Raw genomic sequence first — 11,652 nt, forward strand, 5'->3', positions numbered from 1 at the left:
TGATTAACTATTAAAATAAAACAAACGAGCAAATATTATCCTTAAAGAGTATTCAAATTTTAAATGATAAAAGTTATTCTAGATAAAAAGAAATCAGATAATTATCATTTTAATATATCAGATAAGTATTAGCTTCTTTATATATATATATATATAATGTATCCTCTTAATTTATGCCTCTTCACCCGAACTTTTCACAGATATCAACTCAAGAAAAAGCAAAAATTGTAAAAAATTTCAAAGTTTGATGTATCTCTCAACCAAAACTTTCTTCTTCACCTATACTACATAATTTGAATTAACAATATCACCAACTACTAAGTAATAAAAATATTGTGGACATAAACTGCAGGAACCACCTCATTGTATGACACAATATGGTGGGCCTTTGCAGTGACATTATTTAAATTTTATAAAAATTAAAAAAATTATTGAAAATATTAAAAAAAATTACTAAAAACAAAAAAAATATATAAAAAAAATAAAAAAATTTAATTTGTAAAAAATTAAAAACAAATAAAGCGATTGATTGATTCTTTTCGTTTTTGAGTTTTAAGTTCTTCGAATGGATGCAAAGAAAGAACTCTCTAAAATATAGTTCCTGATTTAAAAATTAAAAAAAAAAAACATGTTACATGACATGAATGACTAAAAGTTGAAATCCTTAACACGCTCAATCCATTTTAGTACGCAATAATGCTTGAGATCACTAAAAGTGGTGCTCTAAAAACACCACTAGTGATGTGGCAGTGGACGGAACCCACTGCTTGTGTCTTGTTTTTTATTTATTTATTTATTTAAAGTGTTTACCAACTCATTAGTGGTGCTTTAGAACACCACTTTTAGTGGTGCTTTAGAGCACCACTTTTAGTGGGATGTATCATTACCCTTTTAGTACGGCTCCGATTCTCCGAAGCAGGTGAAATCAATCACAACAAGTTGATCAGTTGCTTTCAATAATGCTGACATACAAAATAAAATAAAAATTAGGGAGGCATTTCTCTCTTATCTATATTAGATTAAAAAGAACTGTTGGGTCGTTGTGTCTTTGTAGAGCTGGCATCGATAATCAAAACCATTTAATATGTAGAACTCGTCAAATGTTTTATTGTTATAAAAAATTAATTTAATCAGATATTGATTGTCATTTGATCATATCATATTTGTGTCAACAATAAATATAATTTTAAAAATAAATTATTGACCCAAATGTGATCTGATTAAGTGTTTATCAATATTCAATCAATAAGATTTTTTGCAAGGATAAAGTACTCGATAATTTTCACACATTTAACGGTTCAGATCATCGATACGGCCTTTGTGATGGACCCACAAATACCCAATAGTACTCTCTAGTAAAGAACCGAAGTCCAAAAATTATACACAAAAAATCATTTAAAATGGTGTAATAATGATATTATATAATCCCTCCACCTCATATTGATAGCCTTTTTGAAAATTTTAAACTTTATTATATTTTGAATTCAAATTTTAAAGAGTTAATTCCAAAAAATACCCATCTATTCTTATTTTTAAATATTTTATAATTACTTTACAAAGGGTAATTTTGAAAACTTTTAAATTTAAAACTTTGATTTTTTAAAATGGACATGTATTTTAGAACAACAACAAATGAAATAATGGACTAACAAAATGAGCCGAAGGAGTATAATTTATAGTTGTAGACTTTTTGATTTTCAGTAAATGATTATAAATGAATCACACAAATGGGAAAATTACATTGCATAGATTTTTTTTTAAAAAAAATATTATAAATTCATGAAAAAAATTATAATTTTTTTTTATATATTAGTAAAATTTATCACTAATTTAAAAATATTTTGTTAAATATATACTAAGATAAAATTATCCCAATAAAAATTCTGTTCGTATAAAATTGCTCATACGATAGGTACAAATTATTCTTGGACCACACGTTTTTAAAAAGCAAGAATTCTACCTCTGAAGAACGAAGGTGAGGAAATAAAATAAGAAAAATGTTATGGATATTAACATATTTACTAATAATTTTACTAACACACTCATAAGTTGATATCGGTCTCATACCTAATGATAGTTAATCTTATTAAAATATATGAGTGTGTTAGTAAAATTGTTAGTAAATGTATTGGTATCCCTACATTATTGATAAAGTAAAATAAAACAGCAAACTATAATTTTTTTTTTATAATAAATAAAATTAAGAACACAAAATTAATCATAAAATTAAATACAAAATGCATATGGATAATAAGATTTTTAAGTGAAATTCATACATTAATAATTATGTAAAAAAATCATCTATATATATATATATATATCCTATATTTAATTTGTGTATTGGCAATATTTTGTTGTTCAATGAATGAAGTCAAGATAAAAGAAGAGAGGACCACAAGGGCGGCTATTGGCTTCATATGGTAGTCATTGGTGCTATCCTGGCTAAAATTTGTAAGCTATGTGAAGAATTATAGCATGAGGAATACAGCACAATTTTTTATTTTTATTTTTATTTTTATTTTTATGGATTTAATTTTTCTCATGTTTGCATTTTAACATAAAAAAATTTGAGGAGCTTGGAGCTTATCACAAATTTCGTTTTGATGATTTAAACTATTTATTTTGTAAGACTCTCGATATATTTCATTCATAAAAAATTAGATCAATCTAATAATCGTAATATTTTTAAGTTTTTGTATTTGACTCTAAAAAAAATGAATAATCTATTTTCAAAATATATTTGCCATCTATTTTTTTAGAGAGAATTGTGGTAAAATGAAAAGCTTACAATTATTAGATCAAACTAATTTTTTGCATGGATGATATATATTGAGTCTTACAAAATCAACAATTTGAATTATTGAAACAGGATCTGTGGTAGGCCTCAAGGGTCCTTCAAGTTGTTTCATATTGAGATCTGAATATGAAAGAAGCTTAAGCTTCATTTGACATTGGCTACGGTAGCCAACTTTTTTGTGTTAAGACTTTTTTAGCCTCGTTTGATTTTTATTTTTGAGATTTTTTGACTTTTGTGAGAGAAGAAGTGTTATGATTATGGTTTAGATGTGACATTTTATCTTATTGACTTATATAATTTATTTTGTCTTTTTTGTATTTTTTTAGTCCCAAAATGTTTATCAAACGAGGACTTAATCTTTTTTTCATATAACAAAAATGTTTTATGAATTTTTGTCACTGATTCATATTATCACTTAGAGCTTGTTTGAGAATTAACTATTTTAGTAATTATTTTTATTTTTATAAAAAAACAAACACAAAAATAAAAAGAACGATTTAACAACTTATAATGACTTTTAACTGAAATCCTTGCTTCCCAAATAATACCTAAGTAGGACTCATATGATTGGTTATGTTTTTAAAATAATAATCTAAGGCACACATACTCGATGATATATGACACTCCAACCCACAAACATATGCAACAAGCGTGCCGAACATATAATGTTTGACATCAACGCATAATAAGATTCTTTTTTTAAATGATTTAATAAAAGGAAATTAATAGAACATTTTTTAGTTATTAAAAAAATAAGAAATCTAAAAAAATAGTATAAGAGATACTTACATGTAGGTCTTAATAAGTGGATTTATTATATAATAGGTCCTATGGGAAAAATTTGTCACAAAAAAAATCACTAATTGTAAGTTTTAGCGACAATTTATAAAAATTATAACAAAAAAAGTCACTAATTATTAATTTTTAGCGACGTATGTAAAAAGTGTCACAAAAAAATTATTTTTAGCAACAATTTTATTAAGACTTATTTTCAATAGGACTTGATGAGAATTCTATTAGAACCTATTGGTAGTTTACTCAATTAAAATAATATATACTAGGAAGCTCATTTTTAAGTTTCACAGAATTCTTCTCATTAGGAAGCTCATTTTTTTTTTAATATATACTAGCATATGACCCATGCTATGCACGAGACAAAATAATATATTATTTTTTCAATAAGATACATATTATTTACATTTAATCTTTTTTTCATTTTACTACTCATAAGTAACAAATTAAATATAAATTTATGAGTTGTATATTAATTACTTCCTCTCCCCACCCAAACAAATTTAGTCCTTAATGTTTTTTTTAATTTTTTTTAAAATATAATAATAAACAATTTTGTTTATTAGTTTTCTCTCCCCCAACCCATACATTCAATATGTTTTCTTTTAAAATGTATAAACAAGATATGCAATTTACAAAAATAAAATAAAAAAGTACAAATAATTTAATGACATGTGTTCATTCTATTTAAAAATTAAAAATATTATTTAAAAGAGCACAATTAAATGAAATTTTAAAACTAATAGAATTTAAAAACTTTATAAGAACATAATAATAGTATAAGACATTTCTTTTTAAATTTTATTTGTAAGGATTTCTATTATGAAAATTTTAAGTTACAAATATTTAGGATTGAATGGCATAAACAATAGATTTTTTTTTTTCAAAAGTTTTGTAGTTTGAGACCTTAAAACTCTAAAAATAGACTTTGTTAAAAATTAAAAAAAAAATCATTTACAATACTATATATTAAAAGCATTGGATAATCTAATTTTACTTCTTCTTCTTCTTCCTTCTTTTTTTTTTTTTTTTTTTTTTTTTAAGTTATAGCATATTGCGTTTTTTTAGTTTTGGAATAGTTAAATAAGTCATATTGTTTAGTAATTTTGTTAGTTTTTTTTTTTAATTTTTTTATAACTTTCATTGAGGAAGAATTTTTTTTTTCTTTTACTTTTTTTCATTTTTAATGATTTTTCTTTTTTCAGGGAATAAAAGGAAAAAGATTTTCTTTTTGGGTGGGACTAGACTGACAATTTTTAAAATTTTTACGTTTTTACACTACAAGAATAGTTGCCTATGACCACGTTTGTTAGACAACGTTTATTGAAAAACGCTGTGGAAGACATAAAATAAAATTAAAAGACACGCATTCCACTTTATAACGTGCTCCGTCTCCCTCCGTTTCCATTTCTCTTTCTGTCATTCTGCTTTGTCTCTTCATTTCTCTCTCTTCTCATTTTCTGTCACCGTCCAAGATCTAGGGTTTTCTGTCTCTCCTCATTCTCCTTGAGAGATTCACCAGGTTCGATTCTGATTACTTGTTCAGATCCATCGATTCTTGAATCGATTTGGTTGAAATTTCTTGACGGTTTTTTGTTTTTCTTGATTCTGATTTTGATAATTTTGTAGAGGAAGATAGACCAGTTGAATGAAGAAGGAACGGGATCGAGACAAGGACCGGGATCGAAATCGATCGAGTCGCAGCAAGAGGAGGAGAGAAGATAGGTTGATTCACGGGAGTAATAGAGAAGATGGTGGTGAGGACAGTTCAGAGGAGAGCGTGAATGATGAGGAGAACGATGACGATTACGATGGACTCGCCACCGCATTGCCGACCTGGGGTTTGATTGGAGCTCTAGGGTTTTAGAGCCCCTCGAGACTCGTCATGGCTACTCCATTTCACCTGCCCGTCACTGCTGCTCAGGTCCTCTCTCTCTCTCTCTCTATATATATATATATATATATTCACTCTCTCTCTAAAAAGATAGGTCTTTGGATTTCAGGTTGGGACGTACTTTGTTGGGTAGTATTTCCAGGTACTTCAGCAGCAACTAGATTTTGTTCACCAGATTTACAGCGAGGCCAGCACTGTGCTTCGTATTGATGGGAACTCAAGAGAGACAGCCACGGCAATGCTGGTATTGTCTTTTTAGATTCTCTCTGTATGTTTGTGTGTGTATGTACTTAAATTTATGTATTTGAATTATAATTGAGGGTAGATTCCAACAATCAAATGATGAGAACTACACTTTTGAAGCAGGGAATGGGCATTCTGCTCTGTATGAAATGCATTCTGCTCTATGAAATGCTATATGGATACACACCATTTAGGGGAAAGACAAGGCAAAAGACATTTGCCAACATTCTTCATAAGGATCTTAAATTCCCAGGCGCTATATCGGTGAGATGATCCTCCATCTTCGTTCAAGTACTTTCTAATTTATGATAACTTTCAACTGTTTTCTTTTTAACAAAACCTAATTATGGTGTCTGATTATGACGATACAAGCCTACTTAAACAATTACTTCCTAAATTTACACACATAATGTGGATAGAAATTAATTTGTTGGAATTAGTTGAATTTTCACATAGTTTTGTTTTTTTTAAAAAAAAAAATCAAATGCTGCAGCACGGGAATAACTTTTGTGTGTGGTGGTGCAGGTGAGTCTCTCAGCAAAGCAGTTAATGTACCGGTTGTTGCACAGAGATCCCAAAAACAGATTGGGTTCGCGCGAAGGAGCTAATGAAATTAAGTGACATCCTTTCTTCAAGGGAGTCAACTGGCCTTTAGTTCGTTGCATGGTAAAAATCAAGAAACCATACAAGCAAATCATTTTGCTATAATTTCTCTTTTTCTACCTCTGTTTTGTTTTATGTTTTCAATTTTACTAGAATATGTTTTGTTTTCTGTGTTTTCATTTTAGTTCATGAAATAGTAAGAAATGATCCTTGTATTTTCTGTTTTCATCTTTCAGGAAAAACACAAAAAACTTATTTGGCAAACTAAAGGCCAGTTGAATAAGATCTTCCCCAGGGTAATTACTATCTCCTGAGAACTTTCAAATAAGATCTTCTCCTTGCACCATAGAAGGCAAATTCTGTAAGACATAATTTTTGAAGTGATATCTCCAACTTTTAGTCAGTGTCATGCTAGGATGCAAGAAACATGGCCTCTTGTCCAAAATCTATTTAATATTGAGCTTAGGAGTTTATTCTGGTACTTGGTTATTGTAATTCATCATGTGGTAGAGAATTTTGAACTACCAATGTGATTACTTCTAAGGTATTGAATAATTTTTATCACATAATTGTTAGATGTTTTTATAAAAAATAAATACTCTTGTTTTTTAATTTTAATTATTAATCCATGTGGAAATTTCATAAATAATTTTGTGCGAGAGACTTGTGTTTCAATTGAAATTTATGTGTTTTGTTTCTTAATTGTTTTATAGTTGTTGAACATTTTCCGGCATATTAGCAATAGGTTACCCCCCTTGAAGTGGATTTCTGGCTTGGTGGGCTATGGGAATAATAGAATATATTGTTTTTTTTTTTTTATCTAGAATGGGCCTTGTGGAATTAAGTTTCACAGTTTTTGCAAGTTTGACTTAGTTTTTTATTAATCATATTACAATGTGCTTTAGGAAGACATGACTTGTGTCTTCATGCGAGAATACGCAAGCACATGATTTCATGAAATGTTGGAAACTAGTTCTTTTTTCTTTTCTTTTTTAATTTTTTATATTTGTGTTGAAAAGTTCTTGTATAATATATACAGAAATAGCTAGTTTGATTTTAAAGTAGTAAATTTTCCATTGCTTAATGTTGAAAACTAGTTTACTTTTCTTAATTACATTTTTATATGAGTGGTATTATGATTTCTTTTTCTGTCCAGGTAATCTTAAAGGGAAATTCAGCATCTCTGTTGAGATAAAGGTGTGTTTCCTCAATGAACATCTTGGTTTTTCTGCTCTTTGGTTTCGCCATAACAATCTAATATGCTACTTGTTTTCTTTTGCCTTCACTTTCTTCTTGTTTCTAAAATACAGCCCAAATGTGGATTTCTTCCAGATTCAAGATTCATATCTGAAGAAAATGCCATTAAAAAGAGAATAACTCGTTTTAAAATGCACCAGTCATTGAAATTGCATCAAAGAGAGGTAATTTTTTTCTTACTATTCTCTTTGAGGCTAAGCTATAATGGGAGGGATCTCTCAGTTCATGTGCATTACAAATCAGCATTTATATTTGGCTTTGGTTCAATTAGCTATTTATTTTTCACTTTAGTATTGGCTCAATATGTTCGGCTTTTTATTTAGATATCAGATACAAGTGAATATGATCCCTTGGATATGCTCTCTGGATCCAAGGAGAGAGTACATAAAGTGATCACGGCTCTCTTTTGCACTCCTCAGAACAATTTTCATGTTTTCTTGAACGGTTCCCTCATATTTGGGGGCTTGGGTGGTGGGGCAGATATTACTAGTTGTATGATTGGTAATGCATTCGAAGATGTACTCAAGTGTGTTATTCAGGCAGATGATGGCTTACGCACAACGAATTTCCTGCAACTTGTTACTGAAGCTGTTTCCCGATCAGGGTTACTAGATCGGCTTCTTGAAGTTCAAAAGCTTGATATCTTTGACATAGAAGGGGCAATTCATGCATATTATGATGTTGTTTCTCAGCCTTGTATAGCATGTAGAGATCTGGGTGAAGACAAACTGTCAGGCAGATATGCTTATCTACATTCAATGCCTTTGGATAAGAGCTTGAAAATTGTGAGGGACTATTTGATAGCTGCAATTGTTGTGGGATTTACATTTTCATATACAATGTGATGATGCAAAGAATACAAAACACCCCCAATTCTTCTTCTTTTATTTCCCTAGGAATATTTAGAGCTCTTTGGATTTATTCATAATGCTACTTCTTTCTTTGAAACCTACTTAGTTGCTTGGCATATGACTTCTTGTTTATTGTTTGTTTGAGTTTACAAAGATAATATAGACTACAAAATTCTTTTAATCATATTCAAGTTGTTCAATTCAAACTAACATAAACTTTTCTCACCTTTTTTGGCCCCCTTTTGCAGTGGTTAACACAATCAAACTACAAAGATTTATTCACAGATTTTTGTTATGTGGTTGGACACCGTTCCTTGCATCACCATGGCTAAGAACAAAAGTTTCCTTGGTATCGCGGAAAGGTACTAGCAATTTTTTGTTTTCAGTTTTTCCAAATATGCTTAGTTTTAATCAATTCAAAAAAAAAAAAAAAAAACCTCCCCCCATTCTAATGTTTCTGTCTAAAGAGGTTGTGTATTTAATGTTGCTATTTTAATTGGTGACTGTTGCTGTTAGAGATACTTTTACATGGGATTATTGCTTAAGGGATTACTGCTTGTCCTTCTATTGAATTTGGAGTTGCTGCTTTTTGTTTTTTTTGGTATTGAATATTTGGAATTATGTTATTGATGTGCCTGTTTGGAATTATGTTATTGCTGTCCCTCTCTCACTCTCTACATTCTTCTGTATCGGAAACATGTTACGTAACCATCTAAAATTGTCTTTCTGAACCAATATATTGTGAACATTCATGTTGTTTTATATGTGGGTATGTATATATATAATTATTTGACTTCAGATTTTGAATGTTTCATATGTTGATAATGAATGTCTAGTTGCTTAATTTCTCTTAAGTGGGTTTGCTTTGTTACCAGTTTGAGGTATTGTCTTCCTTTCATCCTACTCCAGCAGTTTGTGGGTTTCCTACAGAAGAGGGGCACGTGTTCTAATTGCAGAAACTGGTACATGTATATTGCGATATCATTTTTGTTCTGCAATCTGTGTTTTATGGCTTGTTCATGAACATTGTGAATTAGGATTTTAATTGTTCTGATCTATTACTTCAAATTTTATGCATCAGGTTTGTGATTACGGCTTGCCTCCGTCAATTAACAATAGTATTAAGGTTGGTGCAATATTGTATATCTTTTACATTTGCATATATGGCATGTTGCAGATGCATACATGTTAGAAAATTAAAAGAAAAGGAAAAAGATTTTAGGATCACTTTATATGTACAGCGAATTTTAATGTTGACTTTTGAATTTTGGTCACAGGTCATTTATTATTTATGATTATAATTTGCAAACTTTTTATTTTTATTTTTATTTTTTTTTGGGGGGTAGTTTTTTTTATTTTTTTTAATATTATCGATTCAAGTGTTTTTTTGTAGGAGCATTGGCCAACTTGTTCCTTGAAATAAGCATTGGCCCATGAATGAGCCTTATGGAAATTGTAGCCTTATGGAAGAGGAATTAAAATTGTTTGGTTTATTTTTAGTTTATGTGCTTGTGTAAAGTGCTAATAGTGCAATTTGAAAATTGAATCATTATTTTGTATATTGTATTTTTTTTTTTGAGGAGTTTTATTTTGCAGATTTAGTGCAATTGAAATTATACATTTTCTTTTTATATAAATTGCAGTGTTTTATATTTTTTTTTTTTAAAAAAAGAGAAAAGATGGCGTTTTTTAAAAAACGTCAGTAAATGTCGTCATACGATGTCAGCGTTTATCTGTGACGGTTTCACTAACGGAATGTATGAGAATTTATGACGTTTTAAAAAACGCCGGTTAAAGTCATTAGCGACGTTTTATAAACGTTGTATACCTAAGACAGCGGCCGTATCTGCGACGAAAGTTATAAACGCCGTATTTATCTTTTAACGGCGTTTTGAAGACTTATAGTGGCGTTTTTTTAAACGTTGTTAATTCTGAAAATTCCTGCAATGTTAGGTTGATTTATGAAATAAGTTTTTATTTTATTTTATTTTACTTGTTGATATTTGAAAGTGACAAAAATTGTTTTTTTTTTTTTTCAACTAAAAAAATTACTTTAAAAACCTTCGGGAGAGAAGCCCTTAATTACATACTTGGTAGGCTAATTTTCAATATTCAAAAAAAGTACTTATAGTTTTATTCAATATATATATGATTTAAATTGTAATGTGAATAACTTACTCTAAATCAAATTCTAAGTGCTAATATGCAAGTATCAATTCTTGCAAAACTCATTACTAAAGCTGTTCCAAATTTGAACCCTAAACTAAATTCCAAATTAATTTTACATACTTGTAATACTCTTTTATATGAATAGAGTTTTTCATCAAAAGTATATGTGAGAGGGAAATTTATGAGCTGGATTGGGCCGTGGTAATGACCGGGCAGATTATGGGCCGAACATGTTGTAGGCCGTGGTACCTTGGGCTTAGCCGGAGAGGGTTGTGCTCGGTAATGGCCCAAGACCATGCTAGGACCAAGCTACTTGACTTGTTTATGTGGGAACCGAGCTAATCGGGGTAATTTGGCCGAGATAATGGAAGCCGGTCCTGTGTCCCGTGGTTCACGCTTCCAGCCCGGCTGGAAAGGTCTTTGGTTTACCAGCTCAACCAGTTTTCAACTCGGCTATGCCGGAATACAACCGAGCTCGGCGAGCGGAGCGCTCTAGCTTGTTGTGTGACACGGTCGTTGGCAGCCGAGATGATGCAGCTCGGTTGCCGAGATTCCGGTAGTGTGGGCTGGCAGTTTGGTTAGGTGATGATCAGCTAGATTTGTGCTGACAGATGGGATAGCAGCACCACATGTCGAGAGACTAATGGGAGTAGATTTGGGGCGCAGAAGGTATATAAGCGAGTCTGCGCCCGCCATGCCTGGACACATGAACATTTGGTGAGATATACAGTTACACTCAACTCTCTCCTCTCTATCTATCCCTCTGTGTGTGTGCTAACTTGATCGTCGGAGGCGTTTTCCGGCCACACACCGCCGAGTAGCTCACCTCCGTTGTGCTTGCAGGTTGATCGGAGAGACAGGTGCTTGGAAGAAAGGAGTACGGGCTTGCTTGAATATTTACCCCCCCGTACAATATGAATAACATTTCTTTCTTTGAGTGCACTTTTTATGAACAAACAAAATAAAAATGAAATGTAAAAATGTGAAAATAATACCACTATAAAAATATCAAACTACTCTGCACTTATAAACAAATCATACACTCT

At 30.5% G+C, this 11,652-nt stretch overlaps 1 protein-coding gene and 1 long non-coding RNA gene across 19 annotated transcripts; both read left to right on the top strand.

The window, feature by feature from the left end:
* Window positions 1-4,974: 4,974 nt before the first annotated feature.
* On the top strand, window positions 4,975-8,454 carry LOC114316034 (inositol-pentakisphosphate 2-kinase-like). Of its 18 annotated transcripts, XM_082868171.1 has the most exons (9): window positions 4,975-5,111; window positions 5,219-5,513; window positions 5,593-5,727; window positions 5,850-5,990; window positions 6,252-6,392; window positions 6,566-6,625; window positions 7,486-7,526; window positions 7,640-7,750; window positions 7,910-8,453. In XM_082868171.1, exons 8-9 carry the CDS (start codon window positions 7,718-7,720, stop codon window positions 8,429-8,431), a joined length of 555 nt encoding a protein of 184 aa, XP_082724297.1. In that variant the 5' UTR covers window positions 4,975-5,111; window positions 5,219-5,513; window positions 5,593-5,727; window positions 5,850-5,990; window positions 6,252-6,392; window positions 6,566-6,625; window positions 7,486-7,526; window positions 7,640-7,717; the 3' UTR covers window positions 8,432-8,453. The 18 variants fall into 18 exon arrangements, with proteins under 18 accessions (XP_082724297.1, XP_082724308.1, XP_082724304.1 ...); XM_082868182.1 differs by lacking the exon at window positions 7,640-7,750 and having other exon boundaries at window positions 5,617-5,727; window positions 5,847-5,990; window positions 8,126-8,263; XM_082868178.1 differs by lacking the exon at window positions 4,975-5,111 and having other exon boundaries at window positions 5,149-5,513; window positions 7,662-7,750; window positions 7,910-8,454.
* Window positions 8,455-8,548: 94 nt separating this feature from the next.
* Window positions 8,549-10,074, top strand: LOC114316036 (uncharacterized). The gene is made up of 4 exons (XR_014329089.1): window positions 8,549-8,799; window positions 9,313-9,399; window positions 9,519-9,563; window positions 9,831-10,074. It is a non-coding gene; the product is annotated as an uncharacterized LOC114316036 (long non-coding RNA).
* The last annotated feature ends 1,578 nt before the right edge of the window (window positions 10,075-11,652 follow it).

The sequence above is a fragment of the Camellia sinensis genome, chromosome 5, assembly GCF_055761805.1.
Source record: "Camellia sinensis isolate YWXY chromosome 5, ASM5576180v1, whole genome shotgun sequence".
NCBI classification, from domain to species: Eukaryota; Viridiplantae; Streptophyta; class Magnoliopsida; order Ericales; family Theaceae; genus Camellia; species Camellia sinensis.